Source organism: Microtus oregoni, unplaced genomic scaffold (genome assembly GCF_018167655.1).
Source record: "Microtus oregoni isolate MIOR12 unplaced genomic scaffold, Mior012 000031F_ref0000149, whole genome shotgun sequence".
Taxonomy (NCBI): domain Eukaryota; kingdom Metazoa; phylum Chordata; class Mammalia; order Rodentia; family Cricetidae; genus Microtus; species Microtus oregoni.
This window is the reverse complement of record NW_024543090.1, coordinates 6,025,809-6,044,247: the sequence shown is the minus strand read 5'-3', so window position 1 is coordinate 6,044,247 and position 18,439 is coordinate 6,025,809. Positions and strand designations below refer to the sequence as shown.

General features: G+C 48.5%; 1 protein-coding gene across 1 annotated transcript; it reads left to right on the top strand.

Annotated features, from left to right (window-relative positions):
- The first annotated feature begins 1,044 nt into the window (after window positions 1-1,044).
- On the top strand, window positions 1,045-13,627 carry Rcn1 (reticulocalbin 1). Its single transcript, XM_041679254.1, has 6 exons — window positions 1,045-1,493; window positions 5,711-5,904; window positions 6,767-6,945; window positions 8,541-8,601; window positions 11,662-11,861; window positions 12,771-13,627. The coding sequence occupies exons 1-6, from the start codon at window positions 1,258-1,260 to the stop codon at window positions 12,876-12,878; spliced, it is 978 nt and encodes a 325-aa protein (XP_041535188.1). The 5' UTR covers window positions 1,045-1,257; the 3' UTR covers window positions 12,879-13,627.
- The last annotated feature ends 4,812 nt before the right edge of the window (window positions 13,628-18,439 follow it).

Sequence of the window (18,439 nt, the reverse complement as noted above, 5' to 3'; positions counted from 1 at the left end):
ACGGAAAATGGACGGCAGTACAGCTTTTAGAGCAAGGAGGTAGGGAGACTGCTCCAACCACAGTTTCCTGCAACTCCTGGGAGCGGCAGGTCTCAGACTTTCTAAAGCTGCGACCCTTTAATACAGTTCTTCACGTTGTGGTGACCTGCAACCATAAAAGTATTTCGTTGCTACTTTATAACTCTAATTTTGCTACGTCTATGAATCATAATACTCATATGTGATGTGTGACCCCAAAGGGGTTGAGATCCACAGGTTGAGAACCTCTGCTTTAGAGGATCCAGCGACCCTTCGACACTTGAATGGAATTCAAACGCCAACATGCCTATTTGCGAAAAGAAACCATCAGTATGACTGCCACTAGCCACGCGTGGCTTTTTAAATTTAAACTCAATTATTGAGCTGGGCCGGATATGTTAAGTATTTAATGGCCACTACATATAGGACAGCCCATGCGGAGAACATTTCTGTCATTCAGAAACTTATTTAATACAGACCATCTCTGGTTGGTATCATTACTTCAGATTTAATATACTGATAGGATTTAACTCATGTAGTGGGTTTGTAAAATGACTTGGCAACATTCAGAAACGAAAAGTCTTATAATCTGGTATCTTTGTTTCTTTCTAGAAGCCTTTCTTCCTCTCTCCCCTATAACAGGAGCTAGAAAAGACTTCTCCTTTCACACGGGCCCCCTCCCAAGATCCAGCCTTATCTCTTGGACGTTGAGATTGCCTCCTCCCTAACCTAGGGGACCACGCCCATTCTGACCTTCTTCCAGACTCTGCAAACTATGTTAACTGGAGTTGAATTGGACTTAAGTGCCCATCTCTGGGCAAGCCTGGGGTTGAGGTTAGGGCTCTCAGCTGGAAGCTGACAGGCAGCACAGCTTCTCTAAGCCGGAGATAGAGCTACCACACCGAACATCTGTTGCTTTTTTTTTTTTTTTAAACAAAGAACTTCTTTCCGGTCTTGCAGAGAGCCCTCCAGTCTGCAGCCCCCTTCGTCTGGGCCCGCCTCTCGCAACGAGATCGCGGGGAGGGGCCGAGGCGAAACCCGAGCCCGACGCCCACCACCCGGCCTGGCGACGTGGCTCGGCGGCCCCGGCCTCCCCCGCCAGCGCCGCGGCCAATGGGCGCGTGAGTGGGGCGGCCCGAGCCTCTCCGCGCCAGCCGGGCGCGCCCCTTGCTGGGGAGGGAACAGCAGCGGTGGTGCTGCGAACCCCTACTGCCCCGCCACCTTCCTCTGCTCACGACCATGGCGCGCGGTGGCCGCCTGGGACTCGCCCTGGGGCTGCTGCTGGCGCTGGCGCTGACGCTGCGGGCCAAGCCCACGGTGCGCAAGGAGCGCGTGGTGCGGCCCGACTCGGAGCTGGGCGAGCGGCCGGCCGAGGACAACCAGAGCTTCCAGTACGATCACGAGGCCTTCCTGGGCAAAGAGGACTCCAAGACCTTCGATCAGCTCAGCCCGGAGGAGAGCAAGGAGAGGCTGGGGTGAGACCGCGGCCCGGGCCACACAGGGGATCACTGAGGGGCCCACGGCAACCCCAGAGGGAGCCACGCGGGACCTCCGGAGCAAAGCGAAAGCGAAATCGTGGCAATTGGTCACACCACCGGAGCCGGAGGCAGGCTCGGCGGCACAAAGTTGCCAGCGGGCGCCCAGACCTCGGGTGGAGGTCGCCGCCACGCCCCGGCCGGGATAGCTTCCCACGGGGAGGCGAGAACGTGGCAGCGGCTGCGGGAGCCGGGAGCATGAGGGCCCGCCCCCTCCTCTAGGTTGCATCAGAAGAGACGGGCGTGAGTGAGCTAGAGTTTGTTGGCTGTGGCCTTTTAGTACCCGAGTTCTTTCCCACAGTCTTAGCCCCAGAGGCGCTTGAGACTTGCTAAAAGTGTCTCACGATCTAACAGAAATGGGCAAGAGATGAATGAGGTGGGCAGTCGATGGAGACGCTTATTCCTTGGCCTGTCTGGGTCGAGGCGATGTTCTTGTTGTCTGACCAGTTATTCCAGAAATCTCATGTAGAGACTTAGAAATCATATTTCTAAAGGGTTAATAGGAGCTAGTACATGGGGAGGAGGCACAGAGATGGAAACTGATGTCTTGGGCTCTGCTTCCAGCATTATGGGTGAGGCGTTCAGTTTTTTTGGCAACTGGTTGTCAGGGGCAAAAGAAACTACCAGTGGCATTGTGAGCTTAGCTTGGAATTTAGAAATAAAGCTGGGCAACATCTCAGTACTCCCTCCCCTGGCCCCCAGGAAACATTTGGACATTGTGCATTTATCTGAAAGCCTTTCAGAGAGACGAGTAGTGAAGACCTGGTGAATTCAGGTGGGGAGGGATACAGCAGTCCTGCCTTTGGGCCCCTACAGCTTCCAGAACCTGGCTCCTGGGGGTGGAGGATCAGGGTGTTCTGTTACCATTGAAAAGAACACAGCCAGCTCTGTACTACAGAAAGGCTAGGGTGCTCAGTGGAACAGGAGAAATGAAGCCTATTGTGTAGGTGCAACACCAGCCTGTTGTGATAAAAAAGACCTTTGAACTTCAAAGTCACCTTCAAACATTATCTTTATTTGACAGGGAAGTACTTCTCTTCTTGCTTGGGACATAACAATAAGGGCCATTGATAAGTCCCTCTGTTGCCTGCTCGGAGGTCCTGGAGGCTGATTTATTCTGGGGCCCTGATTGCAGCCATTCTGCATTCTCTTGGGAAGGAGGGGAGTCAGGAACTGGAAACCCTAAGCACAGGCCCTCCGGCACCATTTAGTTTCTTCATTGGGTGGTAGTTTAAGTGGCAGATGGAAGTGTCAATGGAGTTCCTCTGGGCTTGATCCTTGTGTGGAGACCTCGATTTTGCTCTTTTATTCGTATGGCAGGCATTGCAGTGGCTACTTTGGTTGACATCCGGCAGGTACAATGATGAGTCGTCGTGTTCTAGGTCTCGGGGTGCTGGCCATCCCATGTGAGGATTGCTGTGTGGGTGACAAAGTAAAGCCTGCATCACCATGGGTTTATCCGGGGCTCCTGGGACTTCAGGTTGGAGGGAGGTGCTTGGGTCTTGCAGGTGGCTTGACAGGTCAAAGGAAGACTGGTATGTCGTAACAGAAAGGTGTTCCTGGAGCGAGAGCCAACTTGTTTATTAGGGGGTGGAACTCTTTTGTGAGGCAGGGGGAGTGCTGGACCTGGCAAAGGCAGAGGAAGGAAATGGGAGGTAGAAGAGGAGGGGAAATTAAGGGCAGAGGAAAGGACCATGAGGAGGTAGAGATGTTATTTGTGTGTTGGACAGGATGTCCTAATTCCCAAACATTGTTGGGAAAGCCAGGCTGGCAGTAGAGTGGAGAGTGTAACCAACCATGGCAAACAGGGAGCTTTAGGCAGAGGCTCGGTGAGGGTCGGTCTGGGTGTTAGGGCAGGAAAGATGCAGACACCTGTGGCACACTTGCCGTGACCCAGCATTGAGGAAGGATCCAAGAAAATAATAGCTGGGTCCCTGGCCTGAGCCCCTTCCAGTCTAAGGTGGTATGGGCCAGAATTGGGCTAGCTCTTTTAGAAATGACAGGTCTAGCCTGGGGCTAAGTGATGAATTTCCTCTCTGTCTTCTGCCTCAACAGCCCCTCTCCAGGTCTAGGCTGCTGAGGGAGGAGCGTGGCTAGATCCAGGCAACTTAGTGTTTATCACTTGACCGTCTATTGGAATCATGTCATCATTAAGATCTCTGGAGGGTTGTGAAGTGAAGCCACAGGCAGCATACAGTCTCAACAGTTTCCTACAGTCTTAGAAAAACGTGAATTACTTTCCGAAGTGGGGAGTGATTCCACCTGTCCACCAGTCTCTGGTTACTCTGGGCTCCTGGACAGCAGCAGGCCGGGGAACTCCTTTGGCCCTAAGCCTTTCCGGGAGGCTTGACTCACTCCACATTTTTGTTGAGAGTTGGAATATTTCTTCAGTGCATGACCTACATTGTTGACCTGAGTGAGGAAAGGCCGCCCTTCTCTTTGTTCCTCAGGCTTTTCTTGTTGCTTGGGTGTTTCCGCTTACCCTGGGGAAAGTGAGGCCCGGAAACTCGCTGGCTTGAAAGGCAGGATGAAGATCTCAGTGTTCTGACCTAAGCATTCAGAGTCTATCTACATTCTATTTCCTTCCTCGGGATCTTCCTCTTGCGACCTTTCTCAAGGGAGGTCAAGATGACTCCTATAACTCCAGGCAACAGTTTTAGAGTCCTTGCTGGGCATTGGGCTGGGTATATTGCCTGGATAATAATTGATGGAAACTAAATGCTATTCTTTCCTCAAAGGGGGGTTCCCTGGGTTTCATGACACTGAGCCTTTGCTGGCCTAGGGTTCTGCTTCTCAGTGGTGTTGGGTAACCAATGGGCAGTATTTTCCGTGTGGCCTCAGGATTGGAGCAGCGCCTGCCTGTGCAGCATTGAAGGAATTCTGCTGTGTCTGTCTGAGTCTTCCCCAGGGAAGCCTGAATATGCGTGGGATTTGTGCTTGAAGGGACACTTACATTGTTAATAAAGTTTACAAGTTCCAGAAGAAGGAGCTGGGCTCCTTGGGTTCGGGTAGGAGATGTTGACCTTGTTTATGCATGCCACTCACCACCCTTCCCTTCCCTTTCCCACTAAAAGCTATGAGTTACAGACCGAACTGTATTTATAAAAAACTAATTAATTCAGTTCCCATTTTTAATTAATCAGTATTAACTGTTAATCAGAACTGCTCTTGACAAGAAAATTTATCGCTGGAGTTGATAGAGTTCTAGCCCCAAAGAAAGAAACTGAGTCATTGCTGGCTTGTATGACCTCATCCCAGGTGTTTGAAACCCGTGTTAAACATCGGCCTGTGGGTGTTCAGTTTCCCCACCGATGTCTCTCCCAGCTAGGGACTGAAACTCAGCTATGGACAGATGGGGAGTTTCCAGCCTGCCTTTTGCCCTGAACTAGTGTTTAGGATACCCCAGTAGAGTCTAGTTGGAAAACCCGGGGAGCCAGGTCATGATAGAGCTGGAAACCCAAGAGGGCACAGTGGTCTGTCTCCTCTGTGCCGAGTTCCTTTGGCTGCCAGAGGGCCAGGTTTCTGTAAGAGGTCGCTTTATCCGACAAGACTGGTCATCTTGGGCTTCTTATGTTTCAAATCCTTGAGTCCGAGCTGGTAGGATTGAAAACACAGCTCCCTCATCCTTCGATTAACATAGAATTTCCTGTTGTTGGATTGCACCCCAACCTGTAAAGATTACATGATCACCCAGTTATACTAGCTGTGTGCTCTTGGAAACGTCATCCCACTTCTCTGGGCCTTGGTTTCCATTAAAGTAAGTGAATTGGACTGCATTGGGGAACACAGTACGTTCCATCTTCCAGGTCATTCTCGATCAGTTGGTAGTGGAAGTCTCCAAAGTCCTGAGCTGAGAATTCTGAGTCATATCTGGGTTTCAGGATCTTGAGGCATGATCCATGAGTGAAATCTGCCCCTGGCCCTGGTTCTGGGGAGGAGAAGGCATATCATCCTTGGTAAGGATGAACTATAAGACCCTTCGATCGTAGGACCATCGGATTACTGATGGGCTGAATCTATATGAGGAGTTTATAACATTTAAGACTGGAAATTGCTTATTTTGCTGGACCAAGACCATACAAGCCTTGAGTATGGTCTTGAGGGATGTTTTTGTTTGATGTTATTATCATTGTTACTGTTATTATTTTGAACTACAGGAAAATTGTTGATCGAATTGACAGTGATGGAGATGGCTTAGTCACCACTGAGGAGCTGAAAGTTTGGATCAAACGGGTACAGAAAAGATACATCTATGATAATGTTGCTAAAGTCTGGAAGGATTATGATAGGGACAAAGACGAAAAGATCTCCTGGGAAGAATACAAGCAGGCTACCTATGGCTACTACCTAGGTAAGGCTTGCCTCCGTGGAGATTGCACAGTAGGGGACAAGCTCACAGGAGACTCTGTCGTCATGGCTACCCCCTTTCAGCCAGATGTCACAACCTTCAAAGTAAAACCTGTTGTGTAACATCCTCCTCTGCCTACTAAGAATGTACCAAGCTGCTTCCTTTGACTGACATAGGGGAAGGTGTGTTGGGTCATGGCCCTACTTGAACTGAGCTCTCGAGATAAAGAGAAAAAAGGAGAAGGAAAACCTGTTTGCTTTTGGCAGTTTCAAATTGCTGACAAAGTTGGGCAGTAAGGATAAAGCATGCCTGAACCATCATCGGAAGGGGGCTTTGGAAACCTGGGCTTTGAAGAATGGATTTCAAGTTGGAGAGATGGACAGACTGTGGGAATGGTGGCAGAGTTGGAGGGGCGGAGGCACAGAAATGCATGCATGGGGGCGGGGCTTGGGCTAGTAGAGTAGATGAGGGGTTTGGTGTGGAATCTGCAGGTGCCTGGGAGAAAGGAAGACAATCAGAGCCAGATTCAGAGAGCTTGGAAGGCAGCAGAGGCACTTAAACGAGATATTCTAGAACACACAGGGGGGGTCCTCATATGTTCTGGATCAGAGTGATATGGTGAATGCAGAAATCTGTAAGTAGAGGTCTGAAATTATGTGGTTTAAACCCCCTGCTCTTCTCATGGGCAGTAAGGCTGTGGTTATAGGGTGACTTGGAGGGAGAGGAGGTGCAAAGGGCGTTTTGAATAGAGATATTTTAAAGAAGCCTGTGGGTGGGTCAGGATCTTTTGTGTGTGAAGAATGAGTGATCTGGAACAAAAGGTCTTTCCTAACAAAGGTTGACCAATGCTGTGCACACCCTGCAGGAAACCCCGCTGAGTTCCAGGACAGCTCTGACCATCTCACCTTCAAAAAGATGCTGCCCCGGGACGAGAGAAGGTTTAAGGCCTCAGATCTCGATGGCGACCTGACAGCCACGCGGGAGGAGTTCACTGCCTTTCTGCACCCAGAGGAGTTTGAACACATGAAGGAAATTGTAGTTTTGGTGAGAACAGTGAAAATGCAGACTGGGCAAGGGCCAGGGAGAAAACTGTCCCCTCATCTTGTCCCTTTTTCCCAAAGGGAGACTCGGGTTCAGCCTGCTGGGAATTGGGGAAGGACTGAAGCTGAGTATGTCAAGTCGCTGCCCAGGGAGTAGTCAGGACAAGCTAGCTGCTGTAGCAAATACCCCAGCTGAAACCATTTAACATAACGCAAGCATGTTTGTGTTAGCACAACGTCCAGTAAGTGCATTAAGGCTAGTCCCAGGCGGATTCCCCTCTCGACACTGGAAGGCACCCAGGCTGCATCTTACAGCTTCAGGGTCATCCGGGGAACAGCCAAGGGGCAGAGCCGGACAGAGACAGGCTGTAGCCCCCGCTTAGATATGCAGAGAGTGGGAGACTCTATTTAGACATGGACTCAAAAAGGGCCAATGGGCTAGTGAGCAGCTAGCTGGACTCTGCTCATGTATTTTGTTGCTGGATTTTCTTTCTTTTTCTTTAAGAAAGGATCATTTATTTATTTATTTATTTATTTATTTATTTTCGTGGGTTGGTTGGTTTTTCAGCTTGACAGGAATAAAAACCTTCTGGAACCTAAGGTGAACTGTGGCTGGAAAAGCTTCTACTTCCAGCAGGGGCCTCTAGAGGAGACGGCTCAGATGCCAGGCTTAAAAAAGGGTTGGTGCTTGTCAGGCCTCTGAGTGCCATTGCTTTCCATAGTGTCCCATTGGGTACCATGTGTCTTCATTTTTCCTGACATTTAAATAAATGCCACCACCTATTCCCTGGAGAGGGTCAGTTCCAACTGCTGGGAAGCCATTGGTGAATGTAAATGACTTTGTTCATAAACAGCTCTGAGTATCTGAGATATCCAACCAATGTCAGTGTCTACTCTTGCCTCATGACTACCCTGACCCCAAGGGCTGGGCAGTGAGTGGTCCAAGGATCATTTTTCTTTTGTTACCCAACATCCATTTAGTAATAACTGAAGTTCCAGGCAAATTCCAGTGGAGATGGAATTTGCCACAGGGGAACTGTTTACCTTCTAGGAAGATGGTGTTCTGGACTGAAGCAGTGTTCTTTGACTAGGATGTCCTCGAGTTACTCTACCCAATGGACTGTAAATTCACTTAGTTACTGATGCTGAGATAGCCGGGAACAACTAAAAGCCAAGTGTAACTAATTAGAGTAGAATACTTTCATAAATCAATTATGCCTCTCATGTTTAATTCTCTACAGTCTATGTCTCTGACACCAGCTGAGTGTTCTTAGATCTTAGCTATGGAATCTATTTTTATGGTCCCTCTAATAGGGGTGTCTTCTGCTGGACTCTCACACACTCCTAGGGGCAATGTCTGGTGATAGTGGGTTTATAGACACCTTGTCCTTTGAAGAAAGGGTTCTGCTCTTGAAACTGTGGAGAGACACATGGGGATGGATATCAGCCATCACCTGTATGGGCTTCCCTGGGAGCTAAGAGAACGAGTCATGAGTCACCAAGTGTTCAGCCATAAAAGCCAGGCAAAGAGGGCATTAGGAGTCTCGGACTTGCTTAAAACACATGGCCATCTTGTGTTGTTTGCCCATTGCTTCTTAGGAAACGCTGGAGGACATTGACAAGAACGGGGATGGTTTTGTGGACCAGGACGAGTACATTGGTGAGTGTGTAGGCTGCAGTGGCTCAGCTGTCCACACCGGGCACACTCTTCCCCACCCACTCCCACTAGAGACAGCCCTTCAGCCTTGTTTGTTGGCTTAGCCCAGTTGGTGCTAATTTTCCCCCAGGAGAGAAGAACCAAGAGGACAGTCAGCAGCCAGTACCCCAGGGCTCAGGGGTGCTCTTTGTCACACTGCCTTGGAAGTGGGACTGGAGAGCCACAGATGTGCAGAGAGACTAAAGTCGATGGGAGGAGAAGACTAAAATTAGATGTAGGTCAGCCAGCTTAGGAGCTCAGGCTGGGCAAGCCTGCGCCAGAGCCACAGACAGGCCCTTGTCAGGGAGGCAGACCTTTCTGTGGTGTGCACAGTTGTCTCTTGTTAGGCCCACTCATCCTCTGGTGTTCTGTCATTTGCCTGGGAATGCCATGGTTGACATTTTCTTATTGAGAAACATAAGGGAGAATTGCCTGGCTGAAACTCAGATCCCAGTAGCCAGTAGTCGACGAACACAAAAATCTACAGCCACCGTGGAAATTTCCATATGATTCCCCAGCACCCACACCACTGGCTTATGTTTCCAGCCTCAGGCTGCCATCTTGTGAGAGCCCTTCTTTTCCTGTCTGTAGTGAACACTGGGGGGAAATCACTTGACTGCGTCCTGACTTCTGGGAAGAGATGGGAAACTTTGTGTGAATGTATTTTAACAGATGCAGTTGTCTTTAAATTATAATACTGAGCCCAAGTTGCCTCGTTGTCTGGTTTGTGGTTGTATGATTTTTTCCCCACACATAAGGACAAGCATTTTTGGTGATGGCAAGCATAGCTTCTGCTCACTGGGAAAAGTCATACATGGCCCTAGAACCAAACACTTCCTGTCGGTCGTGGAGAATGGCCAGCTAGCCCTCTGCCTCGGTAATTAAAGGCTTTGTACAATAATAATGCTAATGGTGACCTCATCAGTGCAAGCGCTGGAGTGGAGCCTTCCTTTTATGAGGCCCATAAGGGAGGGGAGATTCAGAGCCTCTGACCTGTCACCATGACAGCAGTGAGTGAGTTAGACAAAGAGAAAGGCTCCCTGATAAAAACAATCAATATGGTACTTTTGACTCACAGTGTACTCTCTTTGCGGTCCTCCTGAACTCTGCATTGAATTGGTGAGTGGCTTTGACCAAAAGAAACATTTCATCATGTACACCGTACAGAGAGGAGAGGACTGTATTATTCATGAGAATCAAATTTCAGCAGCCAATAGTGAGAAAGACTTTATGTACGAACTTGTCAGGTTAGGGACCTGATTTCTAGGGTGTTCTTGCTGTAGCCAAGCCAAGGACTTGTTAGGATGGCGTACTGGAAAGGGCTCTGGGGTTCAGAGTCCTGGCTTTCCCACCCACTGATTGTGTGACTTTGAGAGAGTTCAGGAATTCCTGTCTGCCTCAGTCTTCTCATCTGTTACCTGAGGACAAACAGCACCCATTCCTGCAGGGTAGAGTGAAGCTCATATGACAACCCCTTCTCAAAACCAGTGTGCAGGGGCGGCATTTGCTCAGTTAGCATAGTGCTTCCAAGAAAACAGGAAGACCCGAGTTCAGATCTCTGGTTTCCACATAAAAAGTCAGAGCTGTGGCACATACCTGTAATCCCAGCGCTTGGAAGGCAGAGACTGCAGGACACTGAGGCTCAATGACCAGCCGGTCTCACCGGTCAGTGAACTCCGAGACCCTGTCTCAAATTACCAGGTGAGATCATTGACACCTGACATAACTTTTGACCACCACACACGAAGGGCACATGGAAACATGTACACACACAAACACACAAAATGTGCAAAAATCAGGCATGATTATTCGTTTTCTTTTCTTTTTGGTTTTTGAAGACAGGGTTTCTCTATGCCTGATCGTTAAACAATAGAGATCTGCCTGGGTCTGCCTCCTGAGTGCTGGGACTAAAGGCGTGGGGCTCCCTTGTGGCTCTTCCCTGCTTCCACCAAGTGCCTGCGGGAGCTGAGGACTGACTTTCCCTTTTGTTTAAACTTTATACAGAAAAACCTTTTTTTCTATTTTTGAAACATTATCATTTTTTTTCCCAAATGAAAACTTTACAACCAAAATCTTTTTTTTCTACACTGAAATTTTATGACAAAGAACTTTGTTTTTCTTCTGTATTGAAGCTTTTTTCCATTTAAGGTTTCAAAACTGTATTTCCATCAAAGAGAAACCAGCCATGGGGTGTAAGCAGCCAATAACATCAGGGTACCAGAGCACCCCTTTAATCCCAGCACTTGGCAGGCAGAGGCAGGCAGTGTCTGAGAGTTCCAAGTACCCTGCTCTATATACTGAGTTCCAGGCCAGCCTGGCTGTATCGTGAGACCCTGACTCAAAACAAACAAAAAGCAGCGCCTGAATGTTTCCCTTTCCTTTATTCTGGCATTTTATAAAATTGAGATAACGACCAATCTTATAGTAATTGTTAGAGGGCTGAGTGAAATAAGATCCCTTGATGAGGGAAGCTGCAGTAAAAATCGTAGAGGAGGGGACAGGGTTGGCAGCCTCCTGGGGTCCCCTGCAGCATCCTGTGGTCCCCTGCGGCCTCCGGTTCAGACAAGCTGTGGGCTGCATCTTTACATTGTTCTCATTTGTAAGGTGGGAGAAAGCAGCTACTTCAGAGGATATAAAGGAACTGAAATGAAAATGAATACAGGATGCTTCTAATGTGGGCCGTGGAACGTGCCCGGTGTGTTTGCTTTCCCCATTATGGCGCCAGTTGGAATAGAGGTTCTCCCAGAAGTAGCCCTCTGGTCTGCATAAACATGATTTAGGGATTATTATCTGCATTTTATAAACTTTGGGCTCAGACACTGAACTAAGAGACCCTGAGGCTCATTTCTGGCTTCTAACCAAGTCTTCCGTTGCACCTTGTGGTGTCTGTAGTATGTAGATCAGTGGCCCCTCCCCAGCTCTGCACCTGCTGTGATCTATCTCAATCCCTGGATGGTCATCTTTCCAAAAACTCAGGGGTCAAGTTTTTTGTCTTCTGTAACTGCTAACAACTTTGCCTTCTAGCGGACATGTTTTCCCACGAGGACAACGGCCCTGAGCCGGACTGGGTTTTGTCGGAACGGGAGCAGTTCAATGACTTCCGAGACCTGAACAAGGATGGGAAGCTGGACAAGGACGAGATTCGCCACTGGATCCTCCCGCAGGACTACGACCACGCGCAAGCCGAGGCCCGGCACCTGGTTTACGAGTCGGATAAAAACAAGGTAGCTTCCACGTTCAGAGCCATTGATTGGCAGGAAGCAGTTTGTTCAAGATTAGAGTTGTTTGCCTTGTTAGTGATAGCGTTGGCTCCATTTGGCCATGTGCCTGTACACGCCTGTTCATTACGCCTGTACTGTGATGGCTACTGTAGGCATCATTATTGCTGGGCTGTAGACTAAATTACTAAGTCATGGCCTCTAGGGTGTGATGATAAAGCATGAACATCTTTGATATAGTCGGCATGGATTTAAGAAATGAACCCAGTATGACCTGAGACAGGCTTAGTCCTTCCTTCGTCTAGGTTCAGATATTTATCAAACTTCCATGATATGCCTGGCATAGGGAGTCCATCCCATTGGAAGTCAGATGACTGTTTGCTTGCTCGCCGGCAGGAGCTCTAAGGATTATCAGTATTTCCATATCCACTAATAGGTATCTAAGTCATTAGGGGCTGGGAATGTCCTGGAGTCAGGCTCTGGGTTCCCTCCCGAGTACTGTAGTACTAATAATGCGTTAGAGTCCAAGCAAGGAGATAAGATTAAGACAAAACTCTTGCCTCATCTGACCCTGATGCTTGTCCCAAACACTGAGCTTTGCAGCCCTACGTGTTACACAGTGAGGCCGTGAAGGAGAAGTAGATCCCTCTGGCCTGTTCAGAAATGCCTGCATTGCGTGTAGAGTCTGTCTTCTTAATTCTTAGACACCCACCTGAGGCACTGTAGCACGGCCTTCGGAGACAGCGAGAGTTCCTTCCAGCTTGGAGTTGTGTGGCAGTCGCGGGAGATACACCCACACGCTGGCTGCTGGCTATTAGTGCTGTTTGTAACACTGCAGATCCATGAGGCAGAGTGGGCGGGATGCTAAGCGGTAGAGCTCCCAGCACCCCCTGACAGCTCTCTGTCTTCCCGCAGGATGAGAAGCTAACCAAGGAGGAGATTCTAGACAACTGGAACATGTTTGTGGGAAGCCAAGCGACCAATTACGGGGAAGACCTCACAAAAAATCACGATGAACTTTGAAAGGCACTCATCCTGACGTGGCCGACCGTCAGGGGCATTCTTCAGGTGTTCGGGATGGTGGCTGCAGTTGTCCGGTGTACAGCAGTTGTGTCCCTAAACAATGAGATTACACCTCAGATTGGGGTAAATGTTAGTTTTCATTCCATATTTACTGGAAAATAGCCGTCGCTGTCTATTCCAGTAGGCTCTTCCCTGAAGCACATGAAAATCTTGACAACTGCAGTTCTCTGAGGGGATACATTGCTACGACATGACTTACTAGTTTATGCTCCCCCCACCTCAGTTTAAAGGAACGGGGACGGGAATGTGAAAGGTGCTGTTACTGGGGTGGAGGGCACACTGTACAGACTGTGTACTGACTGCTGTGTATTCGGACGATTAGATTTGGGGCCTTTTAGCTGCCGCTGTTAAACAGTGGCGAAGGAAAATGCTGAAGGAGTACACGTTGTGTGGCCCTGGGTCGGCTAACCTTGGAGCAAGCATGGTATTTCAAAGCCTTTCTTTCTATCTTGAGCTCTTACTGTAAATGGCATATAAACTTTTGTGTGTTTTCTGTATGGGCCTGCTAGTGTGCACAGTGGCCCCACATCTTTGGTGTGTTTGTTTTTATACTAAGAAGCAATCAAAAAAGATAATGTGAACAAGACAGGAATTGAGAGGCAGGGAAAAAATGAATGCCAGGAGTTTGAAAAACTGTATGACCGTAGTCAACACTTTAAATATACTTGAGAAATTGTTTTCCATGTTAACGAGTGGGTCTGGTTTTTGAAGTGGGGAATAGACATACCTTTCTCTCCTGGGTGTGAGGCTGTGGAGTCCAAGGGAATCCAGATACAGTGGCATGCCTTGTTTGTTCCCGCACAGCTTATGCCAAGGAAACAGGACGAGGCGATAATCTAAGCCAATGACCAAACCATCTGGAGTAACCATTTACAGATGAAATTCTACCTCATAAACCGGGTGGACGGAGTAAAAGCTACCCTTGAGGATTTCCCCATGTGTCTCGTGCTGTTTGACTTCACAGAAAGTGTGGTTTCATTGTCTCTCTCAAATTAAACAATAAAAGGGGTACATGAATCAGACTGAAATCGATGAAGCTATCGATTCAAAATATATCTGCAGTTGCTGGTTTCATCACTGTATTTCTTGTTCTTCCCTACAGTTAGGCACTCAATGTCATTTTCACAGTAGGATCTTCCTGAGACCCTGAGACAGGTTTTAACTGGAAAAGCCGGACCTCTCACTATTGCCTGTGAGGCCTGCCTGACAGGATCCAGCCCTGCCTCCCTCTGAGAACTGTCCCTTTTCTCCTCTCCCCTCCCCCACATTTCTGCACCCTCCACTCCATCCTCCAGCCCCACTGACTTGGTTGTCCTCAGACACAATTCCGTGTTCCTAAAATTCCCTCCCCGGGTGTGGTATGAATAATGTCCTAATGAGGAACCAAAGTGCAGTTCCACCGGAGTTCACCTGGGGAAGCAAAGAGCCTGCTGGACTTGCATACAGAACCTGGATGAAGGAGTGCTGACAGGAACGTGGATGATCCGTCTACAGGGCTTCCTCACAGCCACAGAGACCCAAACCCCATGGCCACGTTGCAGTTAGGACAGAATTGCATACACGTGACCAGGAAGAGCAGCCGGATGGATAACCAGGTCAGAGCCCTCTGACCCTCTCCGCCCCCTCCTTCCTGGAATCATCACAGACTCTCCCAAGTAGGCACAGCTCATCTTACAAAGATGGAGACTGTTTGGCTCTGAGAATAACACATCACAGCTCCAAGGTCCTTCCCAGACCAGGCTCTTTGCACCCGCTGCCCCCTCAGATTCAAGACATGCCCCCCACCCCCATCCCTCACATCTCAGGATAACGAACATGGTCCCCCCTCAGTGAGGCCTTTCAGACTCCACATTTAAAGCCCCAACTGGGTCTCTACCATGTCCTATTATGATTCATGTCTTGGTGTGCATTATACTCTTACATGGGTTTCCCGTAGTCCAGATTACTGTGACAGAGGCTGCTTGCTGGGCTGGAAACCCAACCCTCATGGTGCTGGAGGCCAGAGTCAGAGCTGAAAGTGTCAGCAGGCAAGTAGGGAGTTGACTCAATTGACAGAGTTTGAACCTGAGTTCGCCCTAGAATCCATGTTTGCGGTTTTGTTTTTAAATGCAGGCTGGCATGCTCCTCATGTCTGTGTGAGGAAGCAGACCCCAGGCTTGCCAGCAGAGCCTACTCGGTGGGTCCCAAATGAGAGACTCTCTCACATGGTGCCCAAGGAACGGCCATGGAGGCTGTCCTCTCACCGCCACACTCACGCGTGCGTGCACACGTGCATACACAGTGCCTTCCAAAGGCCCAGGACAGGCCCTCCCATTCCTTCCAGCTTCAGTGACCCGGGGTTCTGTAGCTTGTGACTCAGTTGTGTCTCTGTGTCTGCAAACAGACTTCCTCTCTTCTCTGGCCATCTTCCTCGGTGATATGTCCACTACAAGGATATTTCTCTTTGGATCATTTTGAGATTCTTCCATATAAGGTCACATACACAGGCTCTAGGGTTTGGGAGTGGAGATACCCTACTTACTGTGCCAGATATTATTTTGCTCGCACAGTCCCACCCAAGCTCAAACATGAAGCCCGTTGAGACAGACAGTGGGTCTGTCTCATCTGTGCTGAGGACCTGAAATAGTGGAGTCTGCATACCAGACATTGTCAGGACCAAACTAAAATCCAAGCGCCAGAAATCTCAGCGAGTTAGCAGTAAGTTGCACTGTGCTGGCTCTGGCTCTCGTGCATTTTCTGTCTTTGCTCCCCACTGGTATGTGATTGTGTGGCTAGAATCTTCTAATTCATCTGAGCTAGAAATAGGCTGCTTCTCCCACTGACTTTCTCTTCCCTCCCTTCTCTCTCTTGTTCCCTCCCTCTTCTTTCTTCCTTTCCCTTCTGTCTTAGGGCTTCTATTGCTGTGGCAAAACACAGTCACCAAAAAGCTATTTGGAGAGGAAAGGGTGTGCTTCGTTTTATACTTCCAGATCACAGTCTGTCCCTGAGGGAAGTCAGGACAGGAACTCAAGCAGAGCAGGAACCTGGAGGCAGGAGCTGTGACAGAGGCCATAGAGGGGAGCTGATTATAGACTTGCTCCCTGTGGCTTGCTCAGCCTGTTTTCTTATAGCATCGAGGACCACAGCTCAGAGATGGTATTGTCCACTGTGAGCTAGGCCCTCCACACCAACCACCAGCCAAGACAATGCAGCCCAGGCCTATCTGTTGGGGCATTTTCTCAGCTGAGATTCCCTCTTTCTTCCCAAATGACTAGCTTGTTGGCAAGTTAACATAAAACTATTCAATACACTTACCTTCCTTCCCCCTTCTCTCTCTCCCTCCCTTCCTCTCTTCCTCCCTCCCTCCTTCCCTCCCTCTTCCACTTTTTTTTTCTCTTTCTCCTTCTCTCCCTTTCTTCCTGGTATTTCTTTAAAGCCGTGCCTCTCTGTGCTGCCCAGGCTGACCCTGAGTTCAGTCTGTGACCTGCCTACCCCACTCTCCTAGAGTGCTGTGTATCAGCATGCCCTATAGTTGGTGCCTGTTTTCTTTTAAAGGGTTAGAGACCCCAACTTTAGCAAATAGCAAAATGATAAAGTAACATTGTGCAACCTAAATACAGTCATTAACAGTTTTGCAAAGCCCTCATTATTTTCCCCTGCAAATGGAATCCGGGTTGATTTATTAGGTTGTGCATAGTAGGGCACTAGGTGCATTTGGAGCGTTAAGTTTTTCCTTTCAAGCCAGTGCACACCAGAAGACTAATACTCAGAGACTTGAGCATCTGAGGCTGAATTTAACACTATTTAAAGAAAGAAAACCTTAGCCAGGGGACATAACTGTTAACATGGTGATTTGTAAAACCCTGGATTTCTAATAAGGTCTGACTGTTTCAAGGAAAACATATTTTGTTTCTAGGTAACATTTCAAGTCTTATTATGAACAAACACTACAAAATTGACTTGTAATGGGCAATACTGTAATGTCACAAGGCATTATTTAATGCCTAATGTGACTGAAAGCATTAATTGCTAGGAGCCATATCCTGTCCAAGCAGAACATGAACACACATTCTGCACCTCGTCTCTTTCTGTAGGTTTCCGGGTGAACTCGAGTGTAACGAAAGGCACTTAGAGAAGCTGCGCCGTCTGTGGCTGTTCTTCACCTGCTTGGATTATGCACTTGGTCTCTTGTTAGCAAGCACAGGCGTCGCACCTGCTCAGAAGTGCACGGTAACAAGAGCTGCATGGAGCTCAGCTACCGCGTCTTGTGAAGCAGCGAATGGCCAGTGATTTCCTTGGAAGGCTCTGGGTTTTTTAGTCACCTTTATAATAACAGCCTAGCTTCTTCTGAGAACATGCAATTGAGAGTTGGCTCTGTCTGCAGCCTTGAAATGAGTTTGGAGTGCTAGGATTGCCCACTGAAATCCAGTGAGTGGCCTTGGCTCATGCTGGAAAGCCTGTGTCAGCACGCTACATGGAATTTACCTAATCTTGGGGCTATTTCCGAAGAAACTATCTCGGCTCTCAATTTTGGTGAGTTCCAGGGGACTCTCTAGGTCAAATGCATCTCATCATCCCTTATTTCTTATTCATCATTGTAATTTTTCTCACATAAAGTAGAAAATGATATCTGATTCACTACAGAAATATGGAAGAGAAATATAACCGTCATATACTTTTCTGTCTTGAAGGCACATGCAGCATCTTAGTTCCCCTGGAGAAAATGCTCCTGGCTGTCTACCAGGTACCAGGGGAGGGCAATCCTGCTGCCAAACCATGGTGAGCAGGGACTGTGATCACCATGGCACTGTTGTCCCATTCCGCAAATCAGGGAATCACAAAGGGGAGTAGTGCCTCAAGTCCCACTCCACAGCTCATTAAAGAGGTAACTGCTAAGTGCCCATGTTGGGACACTTTGGTCAACATCTCTCCAAATCCTGAGCCACTTTTTCTGCCCGCTCTGGATTGAGACAGATCCACTCCTTTTTTGCTCTGCTCTGGAGAAGCCCACAGGCCAAAGGGATTTTGTTGACTCAGGGTGAGTGCTGCTCTTTGAGGCCACATTCCAAATCTCCATAGGCCTCAGAATTCATGCCCGGATGACCTCAGAGCACTTCTCAAGTAGAGCTTCCAAACGCTGGGCAGGATGGCGGTGTATGTACCTCTAGTTTGCAGAATTAGCCAGTAGGGTCTCCTCCCAGGCTGCTGTGGTTCTCTTGTGCCCCCCTAAAATTCATACATTGAAACTGAGAACCTAATATGATGTTATTAAAGGCTCTCTAGAGGATGGTTAAGTCAAAGGATAGGTGCCTCTAGAGAACAAGATAAAATGGAACCAGCCAGTCACCTTTGACCACCAACTCTTTTCTGATGTGAGGACACTTGATACCGCTGTGGAAGGAGAAGACCCATTGATAGCATAGCAGCCACTGTCTTGGTCCTGGGTTTCTCAGCCTCCAGAACACTGAGAATTCTTTATAAAGAATCTTATAATGATCCAGATTATGTATCTTGTGATAAAA

Bases quoted from the DNA above. Each gene is read 5' to 3' on its own strand.
- Rcn1 (XM_041679254.1), top strand. From the start codon at position 1,258: ATGGCGCGCGGTGGCCGCCTGGGACTCGCCCTGGGGCTGCTGCTGGCG. The intron at 6,946-8,540 runs GTGAGAACAGTG...ATTGCTTCTTAG, and splicing joins TGAAGGAAATTGTAGTTTTG to GAAACGCTGGAGGACATTGA. The intron at 8,602-11,661 runs GTGAGTGTGTAG...TTTGCCTTCTAG, and splicing joins GGACCAGGACGAGTACATTG to CGGACATGTTTTCCCACGAG.